This window comes from Exophiala viscosa (genome assembly GCF_022695815.1).
Source record: "Exophiala viscosa unplaced genomic scaffold EDD37scaffold_1, whole genome shotgun sequence".
NCBI classification, from domain to species: Eukaryota; Fungi; Ascomycota; class Eurotiomycetes; order Chaetothyriales; family Herpotrichiellaceae; genus Exophiala; species Exophiala viscosa.
The window spans coordinates 103,277-129,528 of NW_026944353.1; the positions used below are offsets into that span (position 1 = coordinate 103,277).

The 26,252-nt window shown below is 52.5% G+C and overlaps 12 protein-coding genes across 12 annotated transcripts; 4 read left to right on the top strand and 8 right to left on the bottom strand.

Moving 5' to 3' along the window:
- The first annotated feature begins 90 nt into the window (after window positions 1-90).
- Window positions 91-2,290, top strand: EDD37DRAFT_614266 (NADH-ubiquinone oxidoreductase 51 kDa subunit, mitochondrial). The gene is made up of 3 exons (XM_062815523.1): window positions 91-645; window positions 699-1,686; window positions 1,773-2,290. Exons 1-3 carry the CDS (start codon window positions 292-294, stop codon window positions 1,940-1,942), a joined length of 1,512 nt encoding a protein of 503 aa, XP_062674255.1. The 5' UTR covers window positions 91-291; the 3' UTR covers window positions 1,943-2,290.
- Window positions 2,291-2,444: 154 nt separating this feature from the next.
- Window positions 2,445-5,558, bottom strand: EDD37DRAFT_1648 (histone deacetylation protein Rxt3-domain-containing protein). The gene has a single exon (XM_062809792.1). It carries the CDS (start codon window positions 5,252-5,254, stop codon window positions 2,633-2,635), a length of 2,622 nt encoding a protein of 873 aa, XP_062674256.1. The 5' UTR covers window positions 5,255-5,558; the 3' UTR covers window positions 2,445-2,632.
- Window positions 5,559-8,249: 2,691 nt separating this feature from the next.
- EDD37DRAFT_614271 (protein btn1) lies at window positions 8,250-10,208 on the bottom strand. Its single transcript, XM_062815525.1, has 3 exons — window positions 9,894-10,208; window positions 8,445-9,812; window positions 8,250-8,300 (listed from the first exon to the last, which is right to left on the bottom strand). Exons 1-2 carry the CDS (start codon window positions 10,006-10,008, stop codon window positions 8,584-8,586), a joined length of 1,344 nt encoding a protein of 447 aa, XP_062674257.1. The 5' UTR covers window positions 10,009-10,208; the 3' UTR covers window positions 8,250-8,300; window positions 8,445-8,583.
- Window positions 10,209-10,384: 176 nt separating this feature from the next.
- Window positions 10,385-12,116, top strand: EDD37DRAFT_551055 (transcriptional activator protein DAL81; the record flags this gene model as incomplete). The annotated part of the gene is made up of 2 exons (XM_062813686.1): window positions 10,385-11,693; window positions 11,749-12,116. Coding segments are annotated over 2 exons (1,677 nt in total), but the record flags the coding sequence as incomplete, so codon positions are not given.
- Window positions 12,117-12,373: 257 nt separating this feature from the next.
- Window positions 12,374-13,904, top strand: EDD37DRAFT_3462 (chitin deacetylase 1). Its single transcript, XM_062811717.1, has one exon. It carries the CDS (start codon window positions 12,783-12,785, stop codon window positions 13,887-13,889), a length of 1,107 nt encoding a protein of 368 aa, XP_062674259.1. The 5' UTR covers window positions 12,374-12,782; the 3' UTR covers window positions 13,890-13,904.
- EDD37DRAFT_2877 (uncharacterized protein) lies at window positions 13,905-15,148 on the bottom strand. Its single transcript, XM_062811103.1, has one exon. The coding sequence runs from the start codon at window positions 14,670-14,672 to the stop codon at window positions 13,920-13,922; it is 753 nt and encodes a 250-aa protein (XP_062674260.1). The 5' UTR covers window positions 14,673-15,148; the 3' UTR covers window positions 13,905-13,919.
- A 66-nt stretch (window positions 15,149-15,214) lies between these two features.
- Window positions 15,215-17,215, top strand: EDD37DRAFT_660496 (NCS1 nucleoside transporter; the record flags this gene model as incomplete). Its single annotated transcript, XM_062819111.1, has 8 exons — window positions 15,215-15,496; window positions 15,651-16,053; window positions 16,110-16,208; window positions 16,259-16,408; window positions 16,463-16,532; window positions 16,582-16,706; window positions 16,761-17,004; window positions 17,062-17,215. The coding sequence occupies 8 exons, from the start codon at window positions 15,215-15,217 to the stop codon at window positions 17,213-17,215; spliced, it is 1,527 nt and encodes a 508-aa protein (XP_062674261.1).
- A 120-nt stretch (window positions 17,216-17,335) lies between these two features.
- On the bottom strand, window positions 17,336-17,929 carry EDD37DRAFT_603313 (uncharacterized protein; the record flags this gene model as incomplete). Its single annotated transcript, XM_062814631.1, has 1 exon — window positions 17,336-17,929. The coding sequence occupies one exon, from the start codon at window positions 17,927-17,929 to the stop codon at window positions 17,336-17,338; it is 594 nt and encodes a 197-aa protein (XP_062674262.1).
- Window positions 17,930-18,017: 88 nt separating this feature from the next.
- EDD37DRAFT_1758 (uncharacterized protein) lies at window positions 18,018-19,215 on the bottom strand. The gene is made up of 3 exons (XM_062809907.1): window positions 18,468-19,215; window positions 18,326-18,410; window positions 18,018-18,273 (listed from the first exon to the last, which is right to left on the bottom strand). Exons 1-3 carry the CDS (start codon window positions 19,047-19,049, stop codon window positions 18,107-18,109), a joined length of 834 nt encoding a protein of 277 aa, XP_062674263.1. The 5' UTR covers window positions 19,050-19,215; the 3' UTR covers window positions 18,018-18,106.
- An 835-nt stretch (window positions 19,216-20,050) lies between these two features.
- On the bottom strand, window positions 20,051-21,053 carry EDD37DRAFT_603315 (uncharacterized protein; the record flags this gene model as incomplete). The annotated part of the gene is made up of 4 exons (XM_062814632.1): window positions 20,051-20,404; window positions 20,437-20,663; window positions 20,722-20,788; window positions 20,829-21,053. 4 exons carry the CDS (start codon window positions 21,051-21,053, stop codon window positions 20,051-20,053), a joined length of 873 nt encoding a protein of 290 aa, XP_062674264.1.
- Window positions 21,054-21,598: 545 nt separating this feature from the next.
- EDD37DRAFT_644178 (Man1-Src1p-C-terminal domain-containing protein) lies at window positions 21,599-23,814 on the bottom strand (the record flags this gene model as incomplete). Its single annotated transcript, XM_062817468.1, has 2 exons — window positions 21,599-22,181; window positions 22,289-23,814. 2 exons carry the CDS (start codon window positions 23,812-23,814, stop codon window positions 21,599-21,601), a joined length of 2,109 nt encoding a protein of 702 aa, XP_062674265.1.
- A 560-nt stretch (window positions 23,815-24,374) lies between these two features.
- EDD37DRAFT_644179 (uncharacterized protein) lies at window positions 24,375-25,991 on the bottom strand (the record flags this gene model as incomplete). Its single annotated transcript, XM_062817469.1, has 1 exon — window positions 24,375-25,991. One exon carries the CDS (start codon window positions 25,989-25,991, stop codon window positions 24,375-24,377), a length of 1,617 nt encoding a protein of 538 aa, XP_062674266.1.
- Window positions 25,992-26,252: the final 261 nt, after the last annotated feature.

A 26,252-nucleotide genomic window follows, 5' to 3' on the forward strand; every position in this document is an offset into this window, starting at 1 on the left:
CTTATATTCTGCATGAAATCAATGTAAAGGCCATTTTGAGATGATTTGTGCTGAATCTGGCTCCGGTGAAGCATACCACTCGGGCGGTTCAATCTGTGGAAATCATACCTTGGCGAGGAGAAGCTCCCAGCCAATCAACCGCAGCGCATTTCGATACAAGACGACATACTCTTTCATAGTAATAGACACTGCGCATACAACTCGCCTCTCCTCTTCTCTGTGTCGGTCGCTTTTCGTCCTCACCACCTTCTCCATCCCTCAATTATCGTCCTCGGACGGCTTTTTGGCGCCATGATCGTCAGATCCTCTGCTACTCGAAGCGTGGCCCAAGCCGCCACAAAAACAGCTTCAGCATCACGACCGATCGCCGCCACCAGCTCCTCGACCCTCCAATCCCGCTCCTATGCAACCGTACAGGAAGGACAACCACAGCAGAGAAGATATGGCGGTCTCAAAGACCAGGACAGAATATTTACAAACCTCTACGGCCACCATGGCTCAGATCTCAAGAGCGCAATGAAATATGGAGACTGGCACAGAACGAAGGACATTGTCCTCAAAGGCGATGACTGGCTGATCAACGAGATCAAAGCCTCCGGTCTTCGCGGTAGAGGAGGTGCCGGGTTTCCATCTGGTTTGAAATTCGTGCGTCCCCAGATCCATCCCACTCCCTCGGCCGCTCTAATACTCGTTTATAGTCTTTCATGAATTTCAAAGGTTGGCAACAAGACAAGCGGCCACGGTACCTCGTCGTCAACGCCGACGAAGGCGAGCCCGGTACTTGCAAAGACCGAGAGATCATGCGCAAAGATCCCCACAAGCTCGTCGAAGGTTGTCTAGTTGTCGGCCGTGCCATGAACGCCTCGGCCGCGTACATCTACATCCGAGGCGAATTCTACCACGAAGCGACGGTCCTCCAGCGCGCCATCCAAGAAGCATACAAGGAAGGTCTGATCGGCAAGAACGCAGCCGGCTCTGGCTACGATTTCGACGTGTACCTCCACCGTGGCATGGGTGCGTACGTCTGTGGCGAAGAAACTTCTCTCATCGAATCGCTCGAAGGCAAAGCCGGCAAACCTAGACTGAAGCCCCCGTTTCCTGCAGCGGTAGGTCTCTTCGGATGTCCCTCAACAGTAACCAACGTCGAGACCGTCGCCGTCGTTCCCACAATCGCTCGCCGCGGCGGTAAATGGTTCGCTGGCTTCGGTCGTGAGCGCAACCAGGGCACCAAACTGTTCTGTATATCAGGCCACGTCAACCACCCATGCACAGTCGAGGAAGAAATGTCGATCCCCCTCCGCGAACTCATCGAGAAACACTGTGGCGGCGTCAGAGGTGGCTGGGACAATCTCCAGGCCATCATCCCCGGTGGTTCCTCCACCCCCATCCTCCCCAAACACATCTGCGATGACCAACTCATGGACTTTGACGCCCTCAAGGACAGCCAATCCGGCTTGGGAACTGCCGCCGTGATCGTCATGGACAAATCCGCCGATGTGGTCCGCATGATCGCCCGACTTTCTCAGTTTTACAAACATGAATCCTGCGGCCAGTGCACACCCTGTCGCGAGGGCAGCGCCTGGACGGCCAAGATGATGGAGCGTTTCGAAAAGGGCCAGGCCCGCGCCCGCGAGATTGATATGATCCAGGAACTCACGAAGCAAGTCGAGGGTCATAGTATTTGTGGTAAGTACCGCCCGCCCATTTTCATCTCCCTTTTCCCCTTGAAAGACAGCAGGAAGAGAAGCTAACATTGTATGTGTGTGTCGCAGCTCTCGGCGAAGCTTTCGCCTGGCCTATACAAGGTCTGATCCGACATTTCCGTCCTGCACTTGAGGCCAAAATCAAGGATTACGCCACGCAGAACGGCGGTGAGGCTCTTGCCGGTGGATGGGAGCCCGATGCTGCGAAGAAGGGCCTTCTGATCGCCCCTGGCCAGTAGATAGACCTCCCAAACTGTGTGTCGACGAAAGCCTGCGGCACAAGTCCCCCGTGGCCCGGGATGACTTTGCCGCTCGTTGTAAAGAGGCAAGGCTGGAGGGAATCGAGGCTTTGCCGTTGTGACGGACAGGATGAGGGCCAGGAAGTGGGGGACAGTGTGCATGCTATGTTGCGGATTGTGTAGTCTGGCACGAATGGACGCTGGCTGAGTTGCTCTGAGCACGGCCAAGGCAAGAACCGAAAGGACATTTCTTCTTGATTGTTGATGCAAGGCGTGGCGTTGTATGTATATTCTCTTTGCTTTGACGCAGACATGATATATTCATAAGAATATGGACACCCACCAAATTTGTTGCGTAGAGCGCCGTCTCCGTGTTGCGGTGCATCCTGGAGCAGAGTGAGAAGACACTTCTTGACTATTGTTGAAGGCGTGGCGTTCATGTATAGTGTTCCTGCTTCACGCGGACATACTATATTCTTAAGGACTGGAAGGACTGGAAGGACTGGAAGGACTGGAAGATCTGAAGAGAAGAATTTGTACATTGCATCGTGACGGTGCATCGAATCACTAAACTCGTCCACCGATTGAGTGGCACGTTTTCGCTCAGTCATACAGGAGTTGCATATCACGCCAAAGAGCAGAGATACAAAATGCAGATCATCCTCCTCCAAGGGCCTCTGGCCTTGGTTCTTATGCTGCCGCCACCGCAAGCTGGCGGATCCAATCGCCAGGACTTTGCCCAACATCCAACTCCATCCTCTTGTCGCTTGGAACAACCGGGGCATTCTCCTGTTCAGCCGCACCACTCAACGGCTTGTCATCGCCGGAACCAGTGCCATTCCTGCCTGCAGTCGACGAGTCCTCCAGCGCACTCAAGCCCGACTTCTTCGCATAATTCTTCCGCCTCATCGCGTCCTTTCTTTCTTTGACTCGAATGGCTGCTTTGGCGAGTTTCTCCTTCTCCAGCTCCAAGGCTCGCTTGCGCTCCATCAGTTCCCTTCGCAGTCTCTCCCGCTTCTCCTTACCCGTACGTCCCACACGCTTGACCTCGATGCCGTCATCGACAAACTCGGTTTTCAGGACCATGAAACTTACACCATCGTGAGGTGTGTTGTGCAAATCTGGGGACGATGTCATTGGCTCAGAGATATTAGGCCAACTGCGCGACTTGATTCCGAAGCGAGCACTCTCGACGTAACTCTCCAACTGGGGTAGGACTAGAAGTGTTATATGGAGATCTCGATTCTCGTCCACTAGTTGTGGTGTTTCTGGGGCAGGACTGCCCTCGATTCTGGGGTTCTGCTCCTCAATCACCTTCTCCAGCAAGGCCTCATCGATACCAGCAGGGTGCACCGACGAGATGAATCCAGAGTGCATGGCAGCGGCAACTGGATCAGAATCATCGGTGTAGATCCCTGAGCCCCAAAAATATCGCTCGGCACAGATCAAGCCTCTTTCCCTGTGTCTCAGCCACATACGAGGTACACGTATAGTGTATGTACAATTGACGTGATCTGCATCTGTGAACGCAGGTTGAAGATTGGGTCGTATCGAGACATCGAATTTTTGATTTGTGGCTTTGGTGATATCGACAGGAGTGACTTCGGGATCGTATTTGTAAAAGCCCAGATGGCGGCGCGGGTTGCGTCGGGCTTGAGCAACGACCGGAGATATCCTGATGGTCTTCTTGGGTCTGAACTGAGGGACTTTTTCTGCTGGCGAAGACTGACGGTGTGATATGGGATGATTCGTGAGTTGTGAAGGATTAGACGTTGGAGTACCGGTACGCCGGAGATGATTTGACGTTCCAAATGTGGTCTTGCGCTGGCTCAAGGCTGCTTCTTCCAAATCAAGCTTGTACGAGTGCTGATATTTGCTCCTCTTCCCACGTCCCGTGGCGGTCTTCTTGGTGTCGCCCACATCACTTTCGGCCCGGGCCTCATCGTCGAAGGTCTTGCGATTACGCTTACTCATGCCGGAAGCACTCCGAGACATCTTCATGAGGTTCTCCTCACTTAGACGAGCACCTCCTTCATTTTGCTTGAACGGACTTGCGGACGGAGGCTGTGGCGTTGGGGTGGGATTGGCAGATGTTGTACCCAGACCACTTCCAATGCCCGAGAAAACACGCCCTTGCTCGGTCTTGATGCCTGTGTCTAATACAGGCGTCTGTGCCTGAGCACCTTGTACAGCTTGAGGGAGAGGCGAATACCTTCCTCGCTTGGACTCGGTTGCCAGGCCTAGAATAGCTCTGTGCTGGGACAGCTCATCACTACCTTTTCGAACGGAATCATCCAGCAGTCCTGATTGCGAGGCCACAGAGCCTGCAAAAGGGGAGTACGGTCGATTTCGCAGGCGATTCCCCAGTACTGAGCGATCACTTTGTGACTGCACCGAATCTTGTCTCATCATGTTATGGCTACCAATGGCTGGCTCACCAACATGACCAAAGGCTGCATATGGACGACTTTCATTGCCGTTCAACAGTGGCCGTCGCAGTTCAGGCGACAAGGACTGCGGGGCTGGTCGTTCGGCTGGTCTAGGTACGCTTGGAGGACGAGTATCGTACGAGCCCACGAGACCATTTGGACGTGAGATATCAGAGCCGTTGACATGGGGTGGGCCTGATCGGTCATGCTGCCCAAACAACGGGGGGATACTTTCGGGACGGGCGGGTGGATGGTGTGCTGGAGGGAATGTCGATGTTGTGTCTGGTTGTGGCTGACTCTCAGGCCTCTGAAGAATACCACTAATGCTTGTGCGCCGTGTCCGATCATCGAACTCATCCTTTGCCGGCAAAGCAGGCCCGAAAGGGGGCGAAAATCTTGGTTCTGGATATGGTCCTTGTAGAGACCCCTGCCGCGGCTGTGATTCGTAGAAAGGTCCGGGCCTCTGTGTCATGGTACCTGAACTCGAACGATGGGGTCTTGCGCCAAAGGATGTCTCAGGGCCAGCGAATCTATCAGGGGTCTTGGACCTAGGCTTGTATGAGTATTCTCCAACCATTGGTTTTGTGGTATATTGCGGAGGTGACATGACAGTGCCCAATGACATGGAACCTGAGGCCTGTCGCGAAGGCGTCCTCGAATGTGAGCCATGGTTGTGGTATTGGTCTTGTATTGGTCTGTCTGGTTCGCCGCCTAGCATCGAAGATATCGACATACTGCTTCCCGGTCTCTTTTGCGGTGGATGTGGCGGTCCGTTATTGGCAGCTATTGCAGGCGAAGGGCCTGGTAGTGGAGGCTGCGAAAATCTCGGAGGAAAATGTTGTGGGGATGGTGGCAGCATCGGTCGGGAATGGAGTCCGTACATGGGAGGAGGATCCCGTGGATCTGGATAACCTGGACTCGAGGGTTAGCAGCGATTCCATGCATTGGATGTGGTGAGTGTAGGGGACTGGGAGCCGCAGAAGTGAAATCATGATGCGCAGGCGCATGTTTCGTTTCATCGCGCGACCAGGATAGTGGCAGGAACGTACCAGAGAATGATCGTGGAGGACTGGCAGGAACGTTGTATGACGGAGAACGTCCTGGCATTGCCATTATGGCAGACGCCTGTTGATGAGGATGCGATGCTTGTTGTAGAGAAGGATGGTGGAATGCGGGATGATCAACAGGGAATGCAGCAAAGTGATGCGGAGGCTGCTCAACAGTGGATACGAGTCCTCCCGCGGCCGATTCTTTGAAGATTGCAGGTTAGTAAGAACGACTGTGCAAATGAAAGCAGGCGTCGATGCATCGAGGTGGCTGAAGTATAGCAACAATTGTCGACGAGGAGAGCGCAGGTACAGAGGGAGAAATGTGTATTGTCAGACGATGCAGGGTGTGAAAAGGTAAGAAGACGTGGACATGAGATGGGATATGCAGAAGGTGCCAGTGTGGATTTGCGGATGCGCTGCAAATAGTCGGGTCACAGGCATTGTCAGGCAAGGTCGACGTGGACAGCTTTCCGGGGCAGTTTGGCCCCAGCAGCAGTAAGGACCAGCACCAGCCAGCAGGAACAAGCCAGCAGGCCAGCAGACAGACAGCCGGTCGGGTATGACACACAGACGTGTTGCAGCCACTCGAAAGGGTCGGATAAACCAGGGGTGGCCCGCTTTGGTGGTCTCGTTAAGTTTGTGCCAGGGATGGTCGATGATGGGCGCATTCGATCATTTGATGTGATGGCAGATTCGGGATCAAGCATCAGGACCCGCTAGGCCTGGCGTTCCCCCCTCTTCATAAGGCACCACCTGTCTTCCACTGGTCGAATCGCCCACTGCTGAAAGCAGGGTTTCGGAAGAGTATAGCAGTTGGTGGATTGGAGCTGGATCATCCACTTCGAGCTGGATTTTGTCCCATTGTCTTTAAGCCAGGATTGCAAGTCGTCTGATCCAGGGAGATGGTGCTGCCCGCTGTTGTTTTTCCCTTCGCTTTTGAGCTCCCGCAAAAATTTGTGGTAAAAGAGGGTCCTCCTTTTAGGCGCCGCCCCTTGTCGATTTTAGTCCAACGGGCGCCTTTCCCGGCCGCCAAAAACAGAGGGTCAGCCCCATGCAAAACTTTAGTGGAAGAAAGCTCGACGGTCAAACCCGTCAAACATGACGTCGATCATCCCGGAACAGTTATTCACCAGTGATTCACTCTTTTGTTGCCTGCCCGTCTGTGCACGTATAGCAATATTGCTGATGCTCCTCGAGTATTGCTGCTGCTTGGTGGCTATGATACAACGATCATCTCACCCACCTTTCTACTGCTGCTGGGCCTGCTCTTGCTCTTGCTTTTGAGGCTGGTTGCTGTGGGAGTTTTGGTGGCATGGCCGCTACTCGTGCGCACCAATGCACGCTTACAAACAGCTGATCGTCAAAGGGTGCATACAAGATTGGGGAGTGCGACTTCAGGTGGGCAAGCATCCTGATGCAAATATAACATGCTCGATCCAATCCATGTAAATCGATCTTCGTGCTGACAACTCTCACGGCAACCAAATGAGATATTTGTACATACCTTTTCCTGACTGAGGCTGCCAATGGCCGCCATGCATCCAGACATCTTCCCTTTCTCCCATCCATGCTTCGCGCCATTGTGCCTGCTGATGTTGCTGGTTGGGTTGCAATGGGTAGGGGCTGCGCGAAGTTGTTTGGTTGTGCTCATCGGCGGGATAGAGCATTCTGTGGCTGGCTTCGGAGGCGGTTCGGTGGCTTTGTTTCGGCTTCATGATGGAAGTTCTGGAAGATGGATGGTTTCAATCTGTCTGTGCCAGAAAGATCGTGTTGCGTAGTTGAACATGGATGTACTCGCTGACCCTCTGTTTCCACTGCCTCTTGAATCCTTTCTCGCTGGGAGTCTCTGTTGTGGTTGGATGCGCACGTGCTGTGACGGGTAGGGCTCGATCTTCACTTTTGGCGGCGAGCCTCGGAACGTTGGCGATTGGTGGGGAGGTCTCCTGGCGATCAAGGATCAATTGTCCGAGAAGGGTTTCCGAAGGAAGCCTTCTAAGCCATAACTCAAGAATAGCCGACTTCAGGTGAATAGCTTCTCGTTCAAATTTTTGTAGGCAAGATTCAAGTTGAGGAGCGCAAACGAAAGACCTCAACAAACTGGCCTGAAAAAGAAAAAGAAGCAGTGCAGGTGGATTGCTTTTGGAGCCACTTGCTGCACGCTGTGCACGGGGACTCGTGCTTGATGAACCTACCTAGGTAGGGGACTTGTACGGTAACCTAGTGTCCTAAGGTTGCAAGGCTGCTTGTACCTCGTGCCTAGCCCAAACTCAAAGGCCCCAAACTTTGTGTCACACTGTCACTGCTGAATTGCGGTGCCTATCCGGAACTCTTTCATTCTTCGGAATTGCATTCAGGAACAATAGGCGCGATAAATGGCTTGCATGTGAGTGGACTCTTCAGGCTTGCCCCGATGCGCGCGCGTCTTGAGCCACTACTTTCACCGCACATGCACTTCATGTCGGTCATGCCATGAAGACATCTCCCTTTCCGGCCTATGATCCTCACAAATGTACAGCGGTATCAACGACCGTCTCTCCCGGTCATGCATCGGTACCTAGTCGGCATCCCTAGATGTGTATAGTGATACAGCGACCCTGTTTCCAGAAAAAGTGGCACCGTCTGACTGGTGTACCTCTTCACCCTCCAAATAGATATTGTTCCTTGTTGTCAATCTAGAGTGCTTCGTACGCAACGATATAGCGTCCGCTTCTGACGGTAGGAAGACCATCAGCTGCAACGTATAGCATAATCAGCTTATTGTCAAGGCACCCACCGTCGCGAACCTGCTGGGCTTCGAATTTGTCTCGTCGACGTACTCCTCATCAGACGGTGCCACTCTTTCTGGAAACAGGCTCGGCAGCTACCAGCATATCGGATCAACTCCCCAACTTTGTCAGCTGCCATTCAAGCCAGATTTGATTGGGCGGTTGTGGCTTGTCCATACAGATAACAGCACTGCACCGATACACTCATGATGCCTGAGCATTTGGGAACGTAGAGGGCGTATGTCTTTCGGTAGCTTACCTGTCGCTAGCAAACTATCATCGCGTCAACCATCTCAGGTCGCCTGCTCACACAATGGGTAACATCAGGCTAGGAAGGTCGTCAAGGGTGTTCCTCCAGGGGATCTTGTATTGCATCATGATCTTGCTTTTGGTCTGCGTTACAGTTTCTTGCAGTAATCTCTCCCATGATGGACCTGCCAATTGCACAGCATCACTTCTAAGCCCATGCTTATAAACCCAGCAATGCAAATGCCCGCAGAATCGCTTACCGTGGTAGCCGATAGTGAAAATTCGCGATCCTCCCTCGATACATTGTCACTTATCTCTGCGAATGTGTTGACGTAAACAAGACCACCTAGCAGACCCTCCCAAAATATGACAACAAATATAATGTATATGTTAGGAATGAAGTTGAAGACCCCATGCAGTGCCAGTAAAATCAGGTTGGCCACCTGTAGCATCGATGGCAGGTACAGGGTGTGAACTCGGAGGAATGGTGTCGAAGATCTCGAGATGAATACTCCGATTTGATAGATGGCATTGTAGGTCGGGTAGAAGGCTCGAAAATGTTTGAACGGTGTCTGTCCCAGAGGAAACAAGAGCGTTGGGGAGACACCCTGGTTGATGGTGTATTCCGCCACATACACTATCAGCAAAGGTAGCATATACGGGAGGAATAGGCCTCTCGCCCGGGCCAAGTTTTGTCTGAACATTGACCACGTCGAATGCTTGCCGCTGCGCAAGTCGAGCGCTGGTTTCGTCGCTGCGGGAGGAGAAAGCAGTCCTCGTTGTTGATCATCGTCAATGTCATCGCCATCAACATCCTCATCTATGACAGGACTCGTGGTATGGTCATGCTTCTTTCCGTGCAAACGAAGCGGTTCTCGCGGCAGGATTAGGAAAAAGCTTACCAGCATAATTGCAGGTAAGCAGGCAGAAGCCAGCAGTGTTCTTTGGACACTGAGACTCAAGGACGTAGTTGCTATCGCATATGCGCCTGCGCCAATCAGTCCAGCACCGCCTGTTCCACTTCCCCAAGCAGCCAGACTGAAAGGTCCATAGTAATGCACGAGTCCCAGGAAGCTCAACTCTCCTCCACCACTGCTGAGAGAGGCCAGTAACACGCCCGCCAACTTGGCTCCAATCGAGCCTCCCTCGGTGTAGCTCGGAGTCAACGCGATCAGGAGCATTCCTGATGAGGACAAGGCAACGAAGATGACGATTCGGATCGGGTAGGGGACGAGATGGATGAAGTAGGGAGCGCAGAGTTTGGTCAAGAACGACGGTATGACATCTGCTAGGAGGACGACCCCTTTGGGCACGTCTGGTCCCACGAGGTCCAGGGCGGCAGAGAGGATAATGACATAGAGAACATTGTTAATCAAGCCTAGGTACGTATTGCAATTAGCAGCGCACGGCCAATGTCGCGATACAATGCTAATCGACTCGTTTCCGGGAAGACACTTACCGAACAGCCAGAAAGCTATGCATGTCCTTGGGTCGGCACCGCTGAAAGAGAGCCTGAGGCGTTCGCGATACATGGCCCAGGTCGACGACGGGGATCCTGGGAGAGGAATGGCCATGCTCAAGCCGTTATCTGGTGGTGATCGCGGTGGTCACCATGGTCAAGACAGACCAGATGGTTCTTTGTGTAGACTCAGCCCTATGCCGAAGGAAGAAGCAGAATCGCGGGTGCGTAGCGAGTCAGACGCAGGATGCTCGTGGATGATATAGGCGTAACGACCCTGAACAGAGTAACGCGGACTGCACGTCACGCCGCAGGGAAATAAACACCTAGGTAGTGAGACACGTGCCCACAATCGGTACGCCGGCACTTAAAGTACAGCCTTCTCTTATCGTGTACTACCTGGTAGGTCGGGTGTGTATTGTGATTGATTTCCCACCACAACCAAAGCAACAGACATTGTCGAATCTATTCAATGGTATTCTGGAATATGTAACGGTTCCATGACGACTCTGTCAAAGCCTGACAGACCGTGCGATAATTGCCGCCGGCGGAAGATTCGATGCTTGGTTGAACCGGGGAATGATTGCGCGCTGTGTCGGTCTCATGGGCAGTCATGCACATTCCTCGAGGGACCACCCAAGAAGAAACGAAAGCAATCCGATGTAGTCAGCCCAGTGGCAGTGGTAGGTGTTTCGCCAGAAGCGCGCTCCCACCAAGAATCGCCGCACGACTATTCGGCATATCCTGAAGCACCATCTTTGTTGAGGCAAACCCTGGGTCATCAACATTTTCGTACCAACATATACATCGGTGCCACGTCAGGTCCAAGTCGAGTACTGCTCGATTTGGCTGAGCGGTCCCGTCACGGTCAATATCATGCTGGACCCCTTGATTCCGAGGTCCGTCGCGTTGGCAGTGATGGTTATTTCCTCATTCTACCAGATGAGCAGGCAGCCATTGACGAGCAGCTTGAGACACTGGACAAGATCGAAGCCCTCATCAAGCCTCATGGTCCGGCACTGGTGGACCTCTTTTTCCGCATTGTACATCCTAGCTTTCCAATACTCCATAAGGATGTCTTCCTGGAAAAGCATGGTCGATCATATCGAGAACTCGCGCCAGCGTGTTTGTCTGCCGTCTACATGCTAGCATTAAATTGGTGGTCTTACAGTATTGAGCTCGCCCACCTCACAAAACCGAATATCAGCGAGCTTGAGAAGCTGGTGCCTTCGCTCATGGTCTACAACAAGATCTCCAAGGTTTCAGACATTCAAGCTGGCTTATTATTGCTACAACGACCCAAGAGAGACTCTTGGAGATTGACCGCTCAGTTGGTTGCGATGGCTGAAGATGTGGGCTTACATCGTGACTGCACCGATTGGCAAATCCCGGATTGGGAAAAGGGCGCGCGCAAGAGAACAGCTTGGGCTCTGTTCATACAGGACAAATGGGGGGCTCTTGTGCATGGCCGTCCCTCGCACATCAAAGCGGACAACTGGGAGGTCTTGCCACTTGGTATAGGAGATTTTCCAGAGAACATCGAGGACGAGGACGCAGAGCAAGGTAGCTCCGAAGTGGAGAAGGGTATACTTATTTTTATGCATCTTGCCTCCCTCACGCAAATCCTTTCGGACATCATCGACGACCTATTCACCCTGAAAGCGGCCAAAAATCAAAGAGGCACATTCGATCTGCTCCAAGCAGTCAAACCACTGCAGTTAAAGCTGAAGTCCTGGTATTCTCAGTTGCCCTCATGTTTGGCATTTGATTCTACACAACCAAGAAAGCTATCCGCGACAGGTGAGTGCCCAGTCATTCGCCGGATGACTTCGTGAGACTGACTCTGCGATCCAAGGTCATTTGTATCTTGCATACCTGACTGCTGAAGCCACTTTACATCGAGCTATTCTCGAATCCGAAATGCGAGACGCATTGGAGCCATCTTTGCGTAAAATCACCCGTGATGCTGCAATCATGAGATTCAAGTCTGTGATTGACTTCCTGAAACGCCTCAAACCCGAACATATGCAAGGGTTTTGGCATTCTGCATCCGAGCCTTGTCTGGCAATCATCAGCACATTTGCACTCGTCCTACTTGCAACGAGCCAGGATCCGCGCGAAACCAAGGATATTTTCTCTCAGATTGCGGAATTCCGATGGCTGCTTAACATCAATGGCCCAAGTGCTGACTTCATGAAACTTGCCGTCGATTTGTTGCAAGCCAACGCAAGTTTTCTCTCCAGCCATCGTCCACACAAAGACGTCAAAGGCATCAATGGTACATCTCCAGAAAGCGAGGAGACCACTCCTCATTCTGTTGATCGCAGCCGATTGGCACATCAACCTAGAGCCGAAGGCAATGTTGGAACTACGGCCTACACGCCGGGCATCGGCGCCTTTCAAGGCGCTGAACAAAACCATCAGCTCTCCCCATCCTTACTTGGTGCAGGCCTGGATCAGTACTGGTTCTACGACATCAATGATTTCGGACAGCCTACATGAGGTGGCCAAAAGTTCCTGATGTGCATGCTGAGGAATCGAGCCTGCGCAGCCGATGAAAGATTGAGGCGATCCAGATGTGTCTTCAGGAACCGGCCTGATGTGCACATGATGTGCCGGCATATTCGAGCTCTGGCTCCCCAAGCGAACGCCTCACAGATCCGATGACAGTCTTATCTCGGAATTTGCCCGCGGGCACTCAGGCGGGCACAGACGGGCTCTCCTGCCCACCCACCTGCCCGCGTCACGTGTAATTGCATCCGGTTTGGTTGTTACTACCACTTCCTTCTTCGACTTCGAGATATCGAAGAAACACCACGGTGACCTCCAGGAGTATACTCGTAAAACGGTCTTCATAACATCATACTGCTCAGTGTGCGTCATTCATCCATGGCTTTACAAGCAGTTGACCATGTTGCCATCAGTTTGGATGCTCCAAATGCCGATCCGCTGCATGGCACGAAGTACGATTTTGAAAGGGATCTCATCGGCTACGGAAGATATTCAATTCATCCTCAGTGGCCGAATGATGCCAAGATTGCAATCTCCTTCGCCATAAACTACGAAGAGGGTGCTGAGAGGTCGCTGCTGAACGGTGATAGTCAAACCGAGAATGTACTTTGGGAACAGCCCCATGTTGCGGCACGCATTGGGTCAAGAGATCCAAAAATCGAAAGCGACTACGATTATGGTTCCCGTGTTGGAGTGTGGCGGCTTCTCAACATGTTCGAGAAGCACAATATCCGAACAACAGTACATGCAGTTGGTCAAGCATTTGAGAAGAACCCACCACTAGCCAAAGCCTTTGTCGAGGGCGGCCATGAAATTGCCAGTCACGGCTACCGCTGGATTCCATATCACAACATGTCCCCAGACGAAGAGAAGCTGTACATTCACCGCCAGATGCAGTCTCTGAAAGCCACCACTGGAAATTACCCTGTCGGATGGTTTGTCGGTAGATGCTCGCCTCACACTCAAGCATTGATCCATGAAGTGCATGAGGAGCTCGATGCGCCTTTACTATACGGGGCCGATTGCTTCTCGGACGACCTACCTTATTGGACTGATGTCCCAGCGGAGAAACACCTCTCAAACCCGAAGGGTATGCTGATGCTGCCGTACAGCTACGACAACAATGACCTGAAATATCAGATAGCTCCAGGTACATGGGGCTCATCAGGCGCCTTCTTGGAGTACTTGAAAAGCTCTTTTGACGTGCTCTATGCCGAAGGGCTGGAAGGGCGGCCTAAAATGATGACCATCGGTCTTCATTGCAGGATCAGTGGCAAGCCCGGTCGCTTTGCCGCGGTACAGTCCTTCGTCAAATACATCCAACAACAGCCTGGTGTATGGGTCACAACCCGGAAAGATATTGCTATGCACTGGAGGACGACCTTTCCATATATACGGAGCAAAGAGCAAGAGACTGTGCCCGAAGAGGAACCTCTTACTATTCAGCTCCAGACTTCAGACAATACCGTCTACGCCCGGATATAGTCGACTCAAGTACACTTACGTTTGGGTCTATCAATCCAGCATTTTCTCAATTGCCCTTTCTACAGCCATGACACCGGCCTGTAATTGATCGACAATGATCACCTTCTGACCATTCTCCTGTCCCATTTCTGCTTCACATATCTCCCTAATCCATCCCTCCATACCAAAGAGTATCACGCCTCCAACGCAAATGACCCCAATGTCTCCCAGACCCAAAACTTTCCGCACTCCCTCTCTGACCTTCGCCTTTACTATCCCCGTTCCTTCATCCGTCTTTTGCAAATCAGACCATCCCACGCTCGTTGCCACCGCGCCCGCAAACCTCGATAGCGGCACGTCCTCGACGTCAAGCAGCTTCGTGACACCATTGCTCAATTGCTCTTCATATGCCTTTCCCGTCGTTAAGATTGCAAAACGCTTCATACGCTGAAGGACGTCCAGAGCATGATGAACACTTGCTTCGAAGATGCCCACAACAGGCAAACCCAGTCGGCCCTGCAAGGCTGCAACGAGGGGATGATCCGCATAGCAAGCCAACAGGAATGCATCGTATCGTTTGCGATCCTGGATCTGGACCAATGGCCCCAGACATGCCTCGGTGCTTCTGTCGATATCTTCCTGACTCTGCAAAACGGCTGGTCCGTTTGGGCACGTCCAGTATGTGGTGACAGTGTTTGGTCCCGTATAACGGTCGATACCGGACTGTATAAGGTTCGTTACCGCTTCAGAGCCGTTCGGATTGATTACCAGCAAGTTCAGAGTCTGGCTGGATTTCGGGCACATTGTCCACCCTGCCCGCGAGCACCGCGCACACGGCACCGGGACAGGTATTGATCACTTGATATGGAGTGGTAGCAACTAGCGAAAACGGGGTACCTAGTAGACACCAGGTACTGGGCATTCCTACAGGGTCGATCTAATCCATCATGCGCAGTATCGTCTCTTTTGTCGTCTTTATTTGACGAATCAAATACGCAATTGTCATTCTCCAACGATTAGACTTCTCTCCAGGGACTGGTTTTTATCTGATTGTTAAACGGGCCCGCGGGCTCTTGAACGATAAGGCCGCTTGAAATTCTGACGGGCTTATCGGTCCCCATCTTGACTATCTCTTTTGCGATCCAGAATTGGCTGCAGACTTGTGTATCTCTTCTGGATACCTTTCTATACACTGAGTAAGTCGAATACACCATGGCGGACACTACTATTTATGAACATCGCCACACCCGCCGAGGAGAGGGAGTGTGTCTCATGCAAAAGAGAATATCGAGCAGATATAATTGAAGCCCGACTCAAGCACCTCCTAGTCCTGCACATCAACAAGAATGGACAAACTCCGCCAATTTCATGACAAGCATGTCGTCCTCCACCCAGACCCCGGCTCATTAACTGCCGAAGGAGACTCCGCTCGCTGGAGCAACAGGGACCTCGACCCTGTACCTGCAAACAAGAAGACATGGAGCTGGTGGCACGTCGGGGGGTTCTGGTTGGCCGAAGGCTTCAATCCTGCTCAAATGCAAGTGCCCTCGAGCGCCGTTGCCTTGGGCCTCAATCCAGGTCTGGCAATGGTGGCGTGCTTGATCGGTAATCTCCTGGTGACAGGACCAGTCTGTATTGTGGGCTGGCTTGGGAGCAAGTACTCGATACCTTTTCCCGTCATCGCTCGAGCGGCATATGGCATGATCGGTGCATACTGGGCCATGGCAAGTTCTCTGGCGTCTGAGTGGCGTGCAAATGATGGCGACTAACACGCTCCCTCAGATCATCCGCGGAATCTTCTGCGTCATTCTGTACGGCGTCCAGGCGAGTCTGGGCGGCAACGCCGTGCGATGCATGCTCGAAGCCATCTGGCCTTCTTTCGCACATTGGCACGTGAACAGCCTGCCTGCGAGCGCAGACATCACGGCTCCAGACCTTCTCTGCTTTGCCTTATTCTGGCTGGCGTCCTTTCCACTGCTCTTTGTCCCACTGTCGTCCCTGCGCTGGCTCTTCGCTGTCAAGATCGTCATCATGCCCTTTTTTTACGTGGCGCTCTTCACGTGGGCTCTCACCGCAGGAAACGGCGTTGGACCTTTGTTCTCCATCCCAAACAAGATCACAAGTGGGTGGTCGATCGGATATGTCTTTTGTTCCACCATTCTAGCGACCATTGGAGGCAATGCGAGTAGGTCGACGTCCAGTTGGGGCAGGAGGGATGCCTGAGGCTGACATCTATTCCAGCATTCGCCGTCAACATGGCCGATATCACTCGTTATGCCAAGAATCCTCGCACTTCTGCTATTGCCCAAGCATTTGCTCTGCCAATCTGCATCACCATGAGTAAGTCATTTCAGGTCCTAGAGAACAACCATAGCTAATCTTCCGACTAGTCGAGTTGCTAGGAGCACTCATGGCGGCCACCGCTCAAGTCGTTTATGGCGAAGTCCTGTGGAATCCCCTGACGATCGTCTTGCTTTGGAACAACAGGACCGCCAAATTTTTTGCCGGGTTCCTCTTTGCGTTTGCTACCATTGCCACAAGTAAGATAAGACCCAAAGCACCACAATGGCGCAATGATTACTCACACTTCCCAGACATCACGGGCAACAGCATTCCTTTCGCCCACGATATCATGGGAATCTTTCCGAAGTACCTCAATGTTCGGTAAGGCCAGTGGTTCCCCCTGCGCGTCCGCCACTAACCTGGAGTTCAGACGCGGCCAAGTCATCTGCGCCATCCTCGGCTTTGCCATGAACCCCTGGGTCATTCAAGCACGAGCTTCTCGTTTCTTCAACTTCGTTGGAGGATATTCGATCTTCTTGGGGCCCCTTGTTGGTGGTAAGTAATCTTATCACATGCGCAATTTACTTGTTGCTGAGCCACTCCCCGCAGTCATCCTCTGTGATTATTTGATCATTCGCAAGGCAAAGCCGTACAACATGCTCCACCTATACAAAACGAACGGTCTGTACTGGTACTGGAGGGGATGCAATCCCCGCGCGTTAACGGCCTGGATGGTTGGTGTGACGCCACTCCTGCCGGGCCTGATTTACAATATCAACCCCAACATCAAGATGGGTAAAGGCATCTTGGAGTTTTACACACTCGGCTGGCTCGATGGATTGGTCATCGCAGCGTAAGAATCGCTGTCTCACCATGCTGTTCGAAGACTTCATACTGACATCCGCTTCAGCATCACTTATTACTTGCTATGCTTGGCGTTTCCATTCGCGACATCCACGGTCGAAGGAACTGATGTTGTTGTTGAAGCAAAAGATGAGGAAAGTGTCAGGGACACCTCTGCTGAGGGGAAGCCGGCTGACGTTGTGGCCGCCAAAGAGATCTAAGGGTGGAGGATCTGGCAGTCGATATGAGGGCATTTGGTAGATGTCGTATCATATGGTCGGCTGTGTCTGTTTCGATGGTCCTGCCTTGACAGTCACTCGCGATGTTAGCACCAACTATGGTTATGCATGGGCCTTTTCTACGTCAACCGAAGATGACAGAAATGTTTGTGCGCTTGAAGCTGCTGTTGTCCTGACAGTGAGGCCTGTTACCCTATGTGCCAGGTTGAGTGCGTTGGGGAGGGCTTCGACGGCGGATGACGGCCCCTGTGCCGACGCACTGTTGGCTGCGACTGGCTCGATGGTCTCGTCCGTCTCATCTGGATATGGCTTCCTGGTTTTGGGCGCATACTCGGCCAGAATCTCTGTTAGTCGCTTGTTGTATTCCCAGCTGCCGATCTGCCGGCGAATGATGATCCGCCTGGTATGATTCGCCTCAGGAGTATCTGCCGCGCGAATGAACCGCCAGTCGGTCCCAGTTGGCATACGCTGTATACTATGGGAGATACCCCAAGTCCGACGCATTTCGAAGCGACCCTCGTGTTCGTCAATGGGTTGGGCCTTTGCCCCGGCTTCGAGGAGCCATTGCTTCCACGCGTCGTTCACGGGAGCTATTGTTGTGGCTTCGTTGAGCCACTGTGAGGTTCCTGTTAACACGATTGCTGTCCACAGGGCCGCCGTGAAGTTCCTAGCGCCAGCTGGGTTTGGGTCGGCCATAGTTGGGGCACGTTTTGCTGGGTCGGATAAACCCCAGGAGATCTGAAAACGATGCCATTCATGACGAAGGGTTTTGATGATCCTTTTTACGTGACTCTTGTTCTTTATCGGGTGGTCTTGCCCTCCCGGCAAAGGCAGTGGGGCGATATTGAGGACATGGGTTTGGTAGGCGTGTCGTCAGTGCCTGAACGGATTCAGGGCGGAGACTGTCCAGTAGATGCCATTCAAGACAATGTAAGCGGCAGTGAAAGCAGCTTGTAGGATGTTTGAGGCATTTGCCAGGGAGACCACGCCGGCCATCAACATGATTGTGGACAGCACAGCGAGAGTTCTGTACGGAGTATCTGCAGATGACGAAGTCAGCCTCAAACTCGGGTTGTATGACAATATGCCCACCTTCGATCTTGTACTGTGCATGTTCTGTCTGAAAGTACAGTCGCGCAATCTCTTCATGTTCGACGCGGACCACACGCATGGCGCCCTAAGTTTCGCTTAGCGAATGTCCAGTACAAGGAGGTCACGAGACTGGTCCTCTCACATTTGGGTAGTATATCACGACATCTGATCGAGGCAGTGCACCTCTACGCTCAGCTTGAATTTTGGGCTCTCTGAATGCCAAGTCCCACCGCGTGCCGATTCCCACTGTGCAGCTCACCATTGAGAGCATGATGGTCGAAAACAGAGCGAACCCGTCATCGTAGTAGGCGGACAGTATGATGATGACTGCACCCATGGCGCAACCGAGTAGCGTGACCCAGAACAGCGGTCCAAACGGACGTGGTCCAAAGCTTGGTCCCTTAGCCTGCTTTATGCGCACGACTTCAACGAGTTCGACCTCAAAGTCATCGAGGGGCCTTTGGTGCAACAATTGTGCAAAGAAGTTGATCTCCTTCTTGACAGTGCCACTGTATGCTCCTGCGACAATTCCAGGGGCCGTCGGAAGCCTGTATTTCCGGTCATGTTCCAGTAACGCTTGAGGGGCTGGAAGGAAACGGGGCAGCATCGACCACCATGACAAACTGGTGACCTGAGCATTTCTTGTGACGGATCCTTCTCCTAGGACTGCTATTATACCGACAATGTCCAGCTGCAGATTGGAGAACTTGTTGATCCAATGCATTGCGCAAGAATCCCGGGTAGCGACTAGTGGGCAAAGCAACTGTTTGCTTCGTCGCGTTTTGAGACACCGAGCAGTCGGCGGCGAGACAAGAGAAAGTAAACTTTGGCATCTTCAGCCCCAACCTTGCGGTTCAGGTGGGCACATATAGCAAGTAGCGCCATCCTTGCTAAGTTTGAAGAGGGCTGCTGAACGAGGGTTTCAGCCGTGAGTGGGTGATTACCCTGGCAAATCATGCCCAATAAGGACGGCCGCGATCTCTTATGGTTGGGGGCTTGCATATCGATAGCCTCTTCTTCATGTAGCCAAGATGAACTTTGGACAGGATCTCGTCCTCAGCAGCCTGGTACACGAACAAGTCTCGACATTCTCCCTTGTCCTACGCGATGATTATTGTCTGCAAGGATCTTTCGCTTGAATAACAATGGCATTGGTGGTGGTTGCATGTGTTGATGGCAGAGATAGAGAAAGGGAAAAGGTCGATAAATGAAAAGGCCCAAGAAGTCACTAGATTCCAGACGGCAGGAGCGGGACGGCGGCTCGAATCGGCCGTTCATCACCCGAAGCCTTAGTTAAATTGGACTACCACATAGTGAGCAATTAGTTGATTGTTTGAGGTGGCCTGAAGAAACCTTGCTACCAAAATACATCATCCTATGCGCTGAATTTCATCATCATCACGACCCTCTGACCAACCCTTTTCCTCCGGCCGATTCATTTGTGCTAGCCTCGAGAATCTTCAGTTGTCCATCGAACTTCTACTCAACTCCATTCTCTTCCCAGAAGCATGACCGACACGGTTCAAGGCTCGTAAAGAGGTGGGCTCTGCGTTCGTGACCCCAGCCTAATTCGTTTGACCTACGGAGACTGACACCTGAGCGCATAATCTCCGGGCAGATATCAACGTGGTCAGCGAGGGCAACAGTCTGCTCGAACCATCAGCCATCTGAATCACCACCATCCTCTGGTGACTGTCTTGGACGCAAATTAATGGTGGTCTCCCCTCAATCCCTCTGAATCATCAACACCCAAAACAGCACGGCAACAACCATCATGCCCACACTGACCACGAAGCTGATCCAGCCCACGGCCAAACAATAGCTGGCGACGCTCAAGCTCAAGAACACAAATGCCAAACAAACAAGCAGCATCAACCACATCCCGCAGCCAAGCACGACAATGCCGAAAACAACGCCCCTCTCGCCGGCCGTCCTGGTCCCCGCCCCGCCACGCCAACTCTTGTACCCGCGCTCGAAAGCGTCGCGAACATGGTGACGTTGAAATGTGAGCGCCATAGAACTCAGCGTCGCTAGGGCTAGCGAAAGCGTGAAGAAAAGCCAGCTCAGCGCGATAAAGACCTGGATTTCGGAGTAGTAGTGTCGCGGCGTACCGAAGATGCCCACTGTCGACGTGAATGTGATGAGCGAGCCGAATGTGGACACGAAGTATACGCCCGGGAATGAGTGTCTCCAGCCAGCGGAGGCCCGCCGGGTCGTGGGGATCGGAGGCCATTTCGAAGCGTTGCATCAGATCCGACCAGGTTGTTTCTTCTTTTGCGAAGAGCAAGTAGAGATCGCCACGTCGGTAATGTAGCGATAGTAATCGTAATAATCGGGTCTGTAGTCGCAGAAGTACTGGGTTGTCGACAAGCAAACGCTGCTCGGACTGCACTCACTTTGATACTGACCGATACCACCACAGACTTCAAACGGAGCAGACGCATCGGAGAATTTATTCAAATTCTGCGTCTCATAAACGGTGTCACGCAGGATTCAGCCTTACCAGGATCACCATGCGCTGTGTCCCAGTGGGCCGCGCCTCTCTGCTCCCGGCTGCCATGTAGCCCAACCATTCGAATCCTTCACTCTGATCATGGTAATGCGAATCCTGGTTTGGTGCGTTGGACCCCTTGCTGGATGCCTCACATGGCACCCTTTGCAGCCAGGTATATCCGTGGTGATCACGCGGAAGAAGACAAACATTGACGTTGGCAATCGGCGGTTTCATTGAAACGCGAGAAACACCCCCTGATGTTTGATCACTCGGTTTAAATATTGTAATATGGGTATGACGTAGTAAAAGGAGGTCGCAAGGCTGAAATGGATACTTTCGCGAAAGGTACTTAGTCCTGTACTATTTATTGTATGACGCCCATAGGCCTCCTTGGGGTATACAATAACTATATCTTATATCTAGCTGGTACTCATCTACATGTGATAAGCAGCCTCTACCAAATATCAGCAGCCTCTACAAATATCGAACGATCAGTCCAATGAGGGAAAGGAGAATCGTTCAAGCAAAGCACTGTATTTAATTCAATGTCACACATTTCATATGACACACCTGCAACGCAGCTCGTAGTCGCACAATATTGTGGATAGACCAAAGGGACGTACCGTCATTAGGTCCATGGTCGGCTCCACGAAAGAGACAGAATCAAAAAAAAGGCCGCCAGGAGGAGCCCATGCTGCGACTCCGACAAAGCAGAATGATTGCAAGAAAGTCCCGTAGTCCTCATCATCTCGACCAACTTGAAAGCACGCCCATCAAAATCAATAAATCGGTCGTCCTTCATCCCACCTCCGAACCTCCAGATTCGACCTATCCGGCGTGCCTTCAGCACTCGCATTTCTCCCATCCTCGATCAATCCCCCAGACCGTCGTCCCTCCAAAGCAGGCGCCAAATCCACTGGGCCAATCCACTCCCAAACGCGACTCCATTCACCGGTCTTCCCACCCTCCCTCGTCGCCGCTCTGACATTCGAATTGCCCTCCACAATCTTCCTCACATTCTGCCACACTCGCTCTCGCTCCGATGCGCTAAACACATTCCGCAGAACATCATCTCTGAGCTGGCCCACGCTGATGAAAGGTTCCGCTGCGCGACCTTCCTCTTTCAAGGCTGCTTGCGTCGCCAGTCTGTCCAGTGTAGTCGCAACCAATCCAGGAATCTGCGCTGTGGCCTGCTGATACGCGACCAGCTTGATGCGACCATAGAATAGACTCGAAGCAATCAAAATCAGAATTGAAAGAGGGAGTCGATTTTGCGTGACCGCTCGGAGTAGCGATCGTCGGATGGCGCATCCGAGGGGTAGTCTTGCGAGGGAGGAGCTTGTGAGGAGGAGTCTCCCGGTTCTGTTGTCGAAACAGTGACGCTTGGTCAGTCAGCGATTCGCAAGACGTCGAAGATGTAAACACCGGCTTGGGCAATACCGATGTTCTCAAAAGAGATCAAAACTTACCTATCGTGCTTGACCTCGACTTCCTCTCGGCCCATGACATCTCCGAGGGCACCACGCCAGAGACTTTCGAATTCATCTTCACTCATGCCTTTCCTTCTTTGCTTTGATACTGACTTCTTCAACTCTTCCTCATTGATTTCCAGCTTAGAATTCGTCGATTTGGCAACTGTTTTGGTCTCTGCAATTGACGACGCCACAGTTTCTTGCGTCTTGGAGATGTCGTCGCCGCACTCATAGGCAGCCCTTCTTTCTCGTAGTTCTTCGACGGCCCTATCTGCCACGGCTTTGATCCTTCGCTGCTTCTCGCTGTCTGGCTCGCAAGTTGGTGGTAACGGCACCAGGCCATTCGCGCTCAATGGGTGAGGTTTGAGAACAAAGTCGGTCTCACACTGAACCTCCATATTCGGATAGCAGATGGCATGTTGTGGGCATGGTTCACAAGCTGGCTCGGCATTCTGATGAACCCAGGCGGGAATATGCGGATTGGCGGCCAAAGACCAATGCGGTTCACCCACGCCACAGTAGCCCACATTGATCTTCTCCTGTCTGTACCATCCACCAAGTGCTGCCAGGACGGTCGTAAGCACAGCCAAGGGAGCGGTTTTTGCGACTGTACTTGTTGGCTGTTTCTTTTTTCGCCGAACCAGCGCGGATGATCTAGCCGGTACAACTTGTCCATTCCTCTCCTCTTCGGCGAGCTCTTGAGCAGCATCAGGTGTGAATTCCTCCGTGACTGCGACTCCATCCTCCGGTTCATCTGATGTGACCCTGGAGATTGGGAACGAGTGTCTCGTACGGGAAGGTGCGGATTCTTCTGCGTCAATAGACGGTGATGTTGTCTGTCTGCGCTTGGTGGGACTTTTCTTCGTACTCGTCACTGTCAGAGACTTTCGTGATCGTGATGCAGATTTGCGACGATCTGCGCCAGAGGGAGGACTAGACCCTGACTGGAACGGATTGTCGTCTGAAAAAGGGCTTGTTCCTGCTTCTAACGATTCTCGCTTCAGTCGAGAATCTGGCTCCTCAATCTTGACCGAGGGCTCCAAGACTGCCTGCGCAGGTAGACTCTTGCGTGATTTGCGTGTACTCGCCTCCACTTCCGGTTCAGTGTCGGACACTCGTGGTGTTCTTGTCGTGCTCCGTCGACTCGGAGTCTTGGTTCGTTTTGTGGTGGATGGTACAGCATTCTCAGTTGACAGGTCTGCCTTGCTCTTTCTGCTGCGCGGCGTCTTGGGCGGGGGCATCAACGTCTTCTCTGCTTCTCCATCTCCGTCTACCATTCCTTCCTGGCTGCTTGGAACGTCTGTTATGCCTTTGCTGGTACGCCGAACTCGTGCTTGCGCCTTGAGTAACTTCTTCGCTTGGGGTAATAGTTCCTGCTCGACAACCTCCAGCAACTGTCCCTTCTTGGCGCCCGAAGGGTATGGCATGTCGTGCGCGACGAGGATAGAACGTATCTTCGGAACCGTCAAAGTGTTGTAATCAAATCCAGGCTGTAGGTAGTACAGCTCATCTTCTTCGGCCATGACGACAGCGACCTGCACCTCGGCGACTCTTGATAGAAATGACGAGAATGAGGACCCCCAAGTATGCAATTGACTGCTCAAACAAGGTAGGAGGCTCTGAAGTAGATGAGAAGAGAAGAGAGTTTGCGAAAGAGGAAGAGAACAAATTTCCTCTCCTACTCTTGTGCCGCTAGACAGCGAAAGTAAACAAAGAGAAGAAGCGGGCACTTTATTTAAGGAGGCCCACATGGCCACGTGACGCGCCACACAGTTTTGACGACGCCACTTGCCCTGTCCCGTCTGTGGCGAGATACCACAATATCCCAGGCAGCGACGATCTTGAAGAAGTAACAGGCAGCAATGTGTGGCGATGAACGTCATGTATTCTCGAGACGAGTTCCAGACTCTTTACTCGCTCGTAGCAGCCCGACAGAGTCTATACCTGTTACCAGCCCATGACATATGCCCAAATAAAGTAAGTCGTGATCAATATTCATACAGTCATTCCCTTCTTGAAAGGAGTTGTCCCATCCAAATGATATCCTGCAAGCCCATGCTCCAAAGACGATGCTATGAAAATGCTACACTTCACCCCAAGCACCACCACTCGCCAGAATACTCCCACTGCCAACGCTGCCCCCAATGTCCCAATAGTTGCGACTCGAACCGCTCCTGACCAGAGAGGCTTTCCTGCTGCTCCGGACACTTTCACTTGCGCAACTGCTGGTAGGTCTGCGTACGCTAGCTCGCGATTCTCGTCGAAGCCTTACGGGAGAACGTTGTGCCCGGGCGACAAGCGGATGGTGCTGGCGGATTATGGCAGCTCGCGTCGCCGCATCTTCCACCTTCTGGTTGGCGGCCTCTGACGGCTGAGTAGTCGGTCGTGTGACAAACTTGTCTCTCAGATACCTAAATACCATCTTGAGGTCAAGCTCTCTTTCCCAGTACTCCCTCTCGCGCTGAAGGTTCAAGGACGAATCGAGCGGTGAAGAATTAGAGGCTGGATCTTCTTCGAAACCCCAGCTTTCAGCATGGGCAGGATCCCTGACCGTGGGTGGGAAGTTGGGACTTAGTGTCGATGTAATAGTCTCTCTAACCTGGCTGTTCGTAGTCGATGGGGGTACAACTGCACGAGGTTTCGGTTGGGGCATGCTCACTGGCATTCCAGCGTAGTCAGGGCTCCGCGAGTAGATCGTGAACCCGCCGGGGTGTGGCGATAGTTGATGCACGAGTACTCCAAGCTCTCTTGCAATGCGTTGCAGTAGTCTGTCCCTCCATGTAGGATCATCCACATCACCTTCTGGCATCTGCTCTGGAATTGTCGGAAGGGGACTGCTGGAAGACTGCATATTCTCAACCTCCTCTGGAAGAGATTCGCCAAAGATCACCGACAGAAGGGGTTCGTCAATGCCTATAACATCGCGGATGAACTTTCTGGTGATTCGTCGCCAGAATGGTTCCGACTCTTCAGCCTCCCCTGCTGTTCTCGAGATGTAGTCGCTCTGTCTTGGTGTCGATCCAAGGACATCCTCGTTCGCCGACGCAAGAGTCTCTTGGTAGCTTGATAGGCGGGATCCTCTTCGCAAACTTCTGCGAGTTTCTCGTTCCACCTCGTCCATCAACGCCTGACTTTGTTCCATGCGCCATTTCTCGATCCGCATCCTCTTCTCTTCGCTGGCTTGCAACTCAATCTCATCGATTGTATCAAGCCGTCGCTGTATACTCGAAGGTCGGCGATGCTGACCATCATGCTTTCGCTTTGGATTGTATGCTTCGTGCTGCCACAGCTGTTCCAGGACTGGCGCACTCGAAGCCTGAAAGGTCCCTAACCCATCATGAGCCGGTAAGACAGGGCCTTGCGTTTGATTTGACGTGGTCGGATACAAGGGCGGTTCCCTGAAAGCATGTAGTCCATCATCAAGGCTATCGAGATCACCGTCCTCGGTTGCCTCCTCGTCATCCTCGAGCCTCTCCGATCTACCCGCTGTGTTGAGGGATAGATCGCTGAGTCTAGAAACACCTGCAGTGTGACTTGTCTGCGTTCCGGTTATCGTGGACTCCGCGTTCGAAGGGGTGAAGAGGATCCATTCTTGCGAATCCTCTACCGTCGTCCGCAGTTGTGCATGGGATGATGAGACTTGAGATTGAGCTGTATTGATGGCAATGGGACGTGGTGCTGCAGACTGTTGGAAGGCCATGACGTTCCCAACCCGTGAACGTACGGGTGGGCCGTGCTACGATGAGCACGAGGTATAGAGGCGCGTCTTGTGAGACCAGAGAGGTATAGAATCAGGATGTATGTTAAAGGACGGTTTCGGTCCGTCAACAACCTTTGTCGTCTTTGTCTTGCATGCCCAAAGCTCTTGATCTCTTTCAAAGGTGGAAGTCCTGCTCCGATCCAGGAGGTGTGAAGGGACAAGTTCGGGGTCAACGGTCACAAGATCGGGTGGGGATGAGGA

Bases quoted from the DNA above. Each gene is read 5' to 3' on its own strand.
- EDD37DRAFT_1758 (XM_062809907.1), bottom strand. From the start codon at position 19,049: ATGCATTGGATCAACAAGTTCTCCAATCTGCAGCTGGACATTGTCGGT. The intron at 18,411-18,467 runs GTGAGAGGACCA...AGCGAAACTTAG, and splicing joins TCGTGATATACTACCCAAAT to GGCGCCATGCGTGTGGTCCG. The intron at 18,274-18,325 runs GTGGGCATATTG...CGTCATCTGCAG, and splicing joins TGCACAGTACAAGATCGAAG to ATACTCCGTACAGAACTCTC.
- EDD37DRAFT_614266 (XM_062815523.1), top strand. From the start codon at position 292: ATGATCGTCAGATCCTCTGCTACTCGAAGCGTGGCCCAAGCCGCCACA. The intron at 646-698 runs GTGCGTCCCCAG...ACTCGTTTATAG, and splicing joins TTCCATCTGGTTTGAAATTC to TCTTTCATGAATTTCAAAGG. The intron at 1,687-1,772 runs GTAAGTACCGCC...TGTGTGTCGCAG, and splicing joins CGAGGGTCATAGTATTTGTG to CTCTCGGCGAAGCTTTCGCC.
- EDD37DRAFT_614271 (XM_062815525.1), bottom strand. From the start codon at position 10,008: ATGGCCATTCCTCTCCCAGGATCCCCGTCGTCGACCTGGGCCATGTAT. The intron at 9,813-9,893 runs GTAAGTGTCTTC...ATACGTACCTAG, and splicing joins CATAGCTTTCTGGCTGTTCG to GCTTGATTAACAATGTTCTC.
- EDD37DRAFT_2877 (XM_062811103.1), bottom strand. From the start codon at position 14,672: ATGTGCCCGAAATCCAGCCAGACTCTGAACTTGCTGGTAATCAATCCG.
- EDD37DRAFT_3462 (XM_062811717.1), top strand. From the start codon at position 12,783: ATGGCTTTACAAGCAGTTGACCATGTTGCCATCAGTTTGGATGCTCCA.
- EDD37DRAFT_1648 (XM_062809792.1), bottom strand. From the start codon at position 5,254: ATGTACGGACTCCATTCCCGACCGATGCTGCCACCATCCCCACAACAT.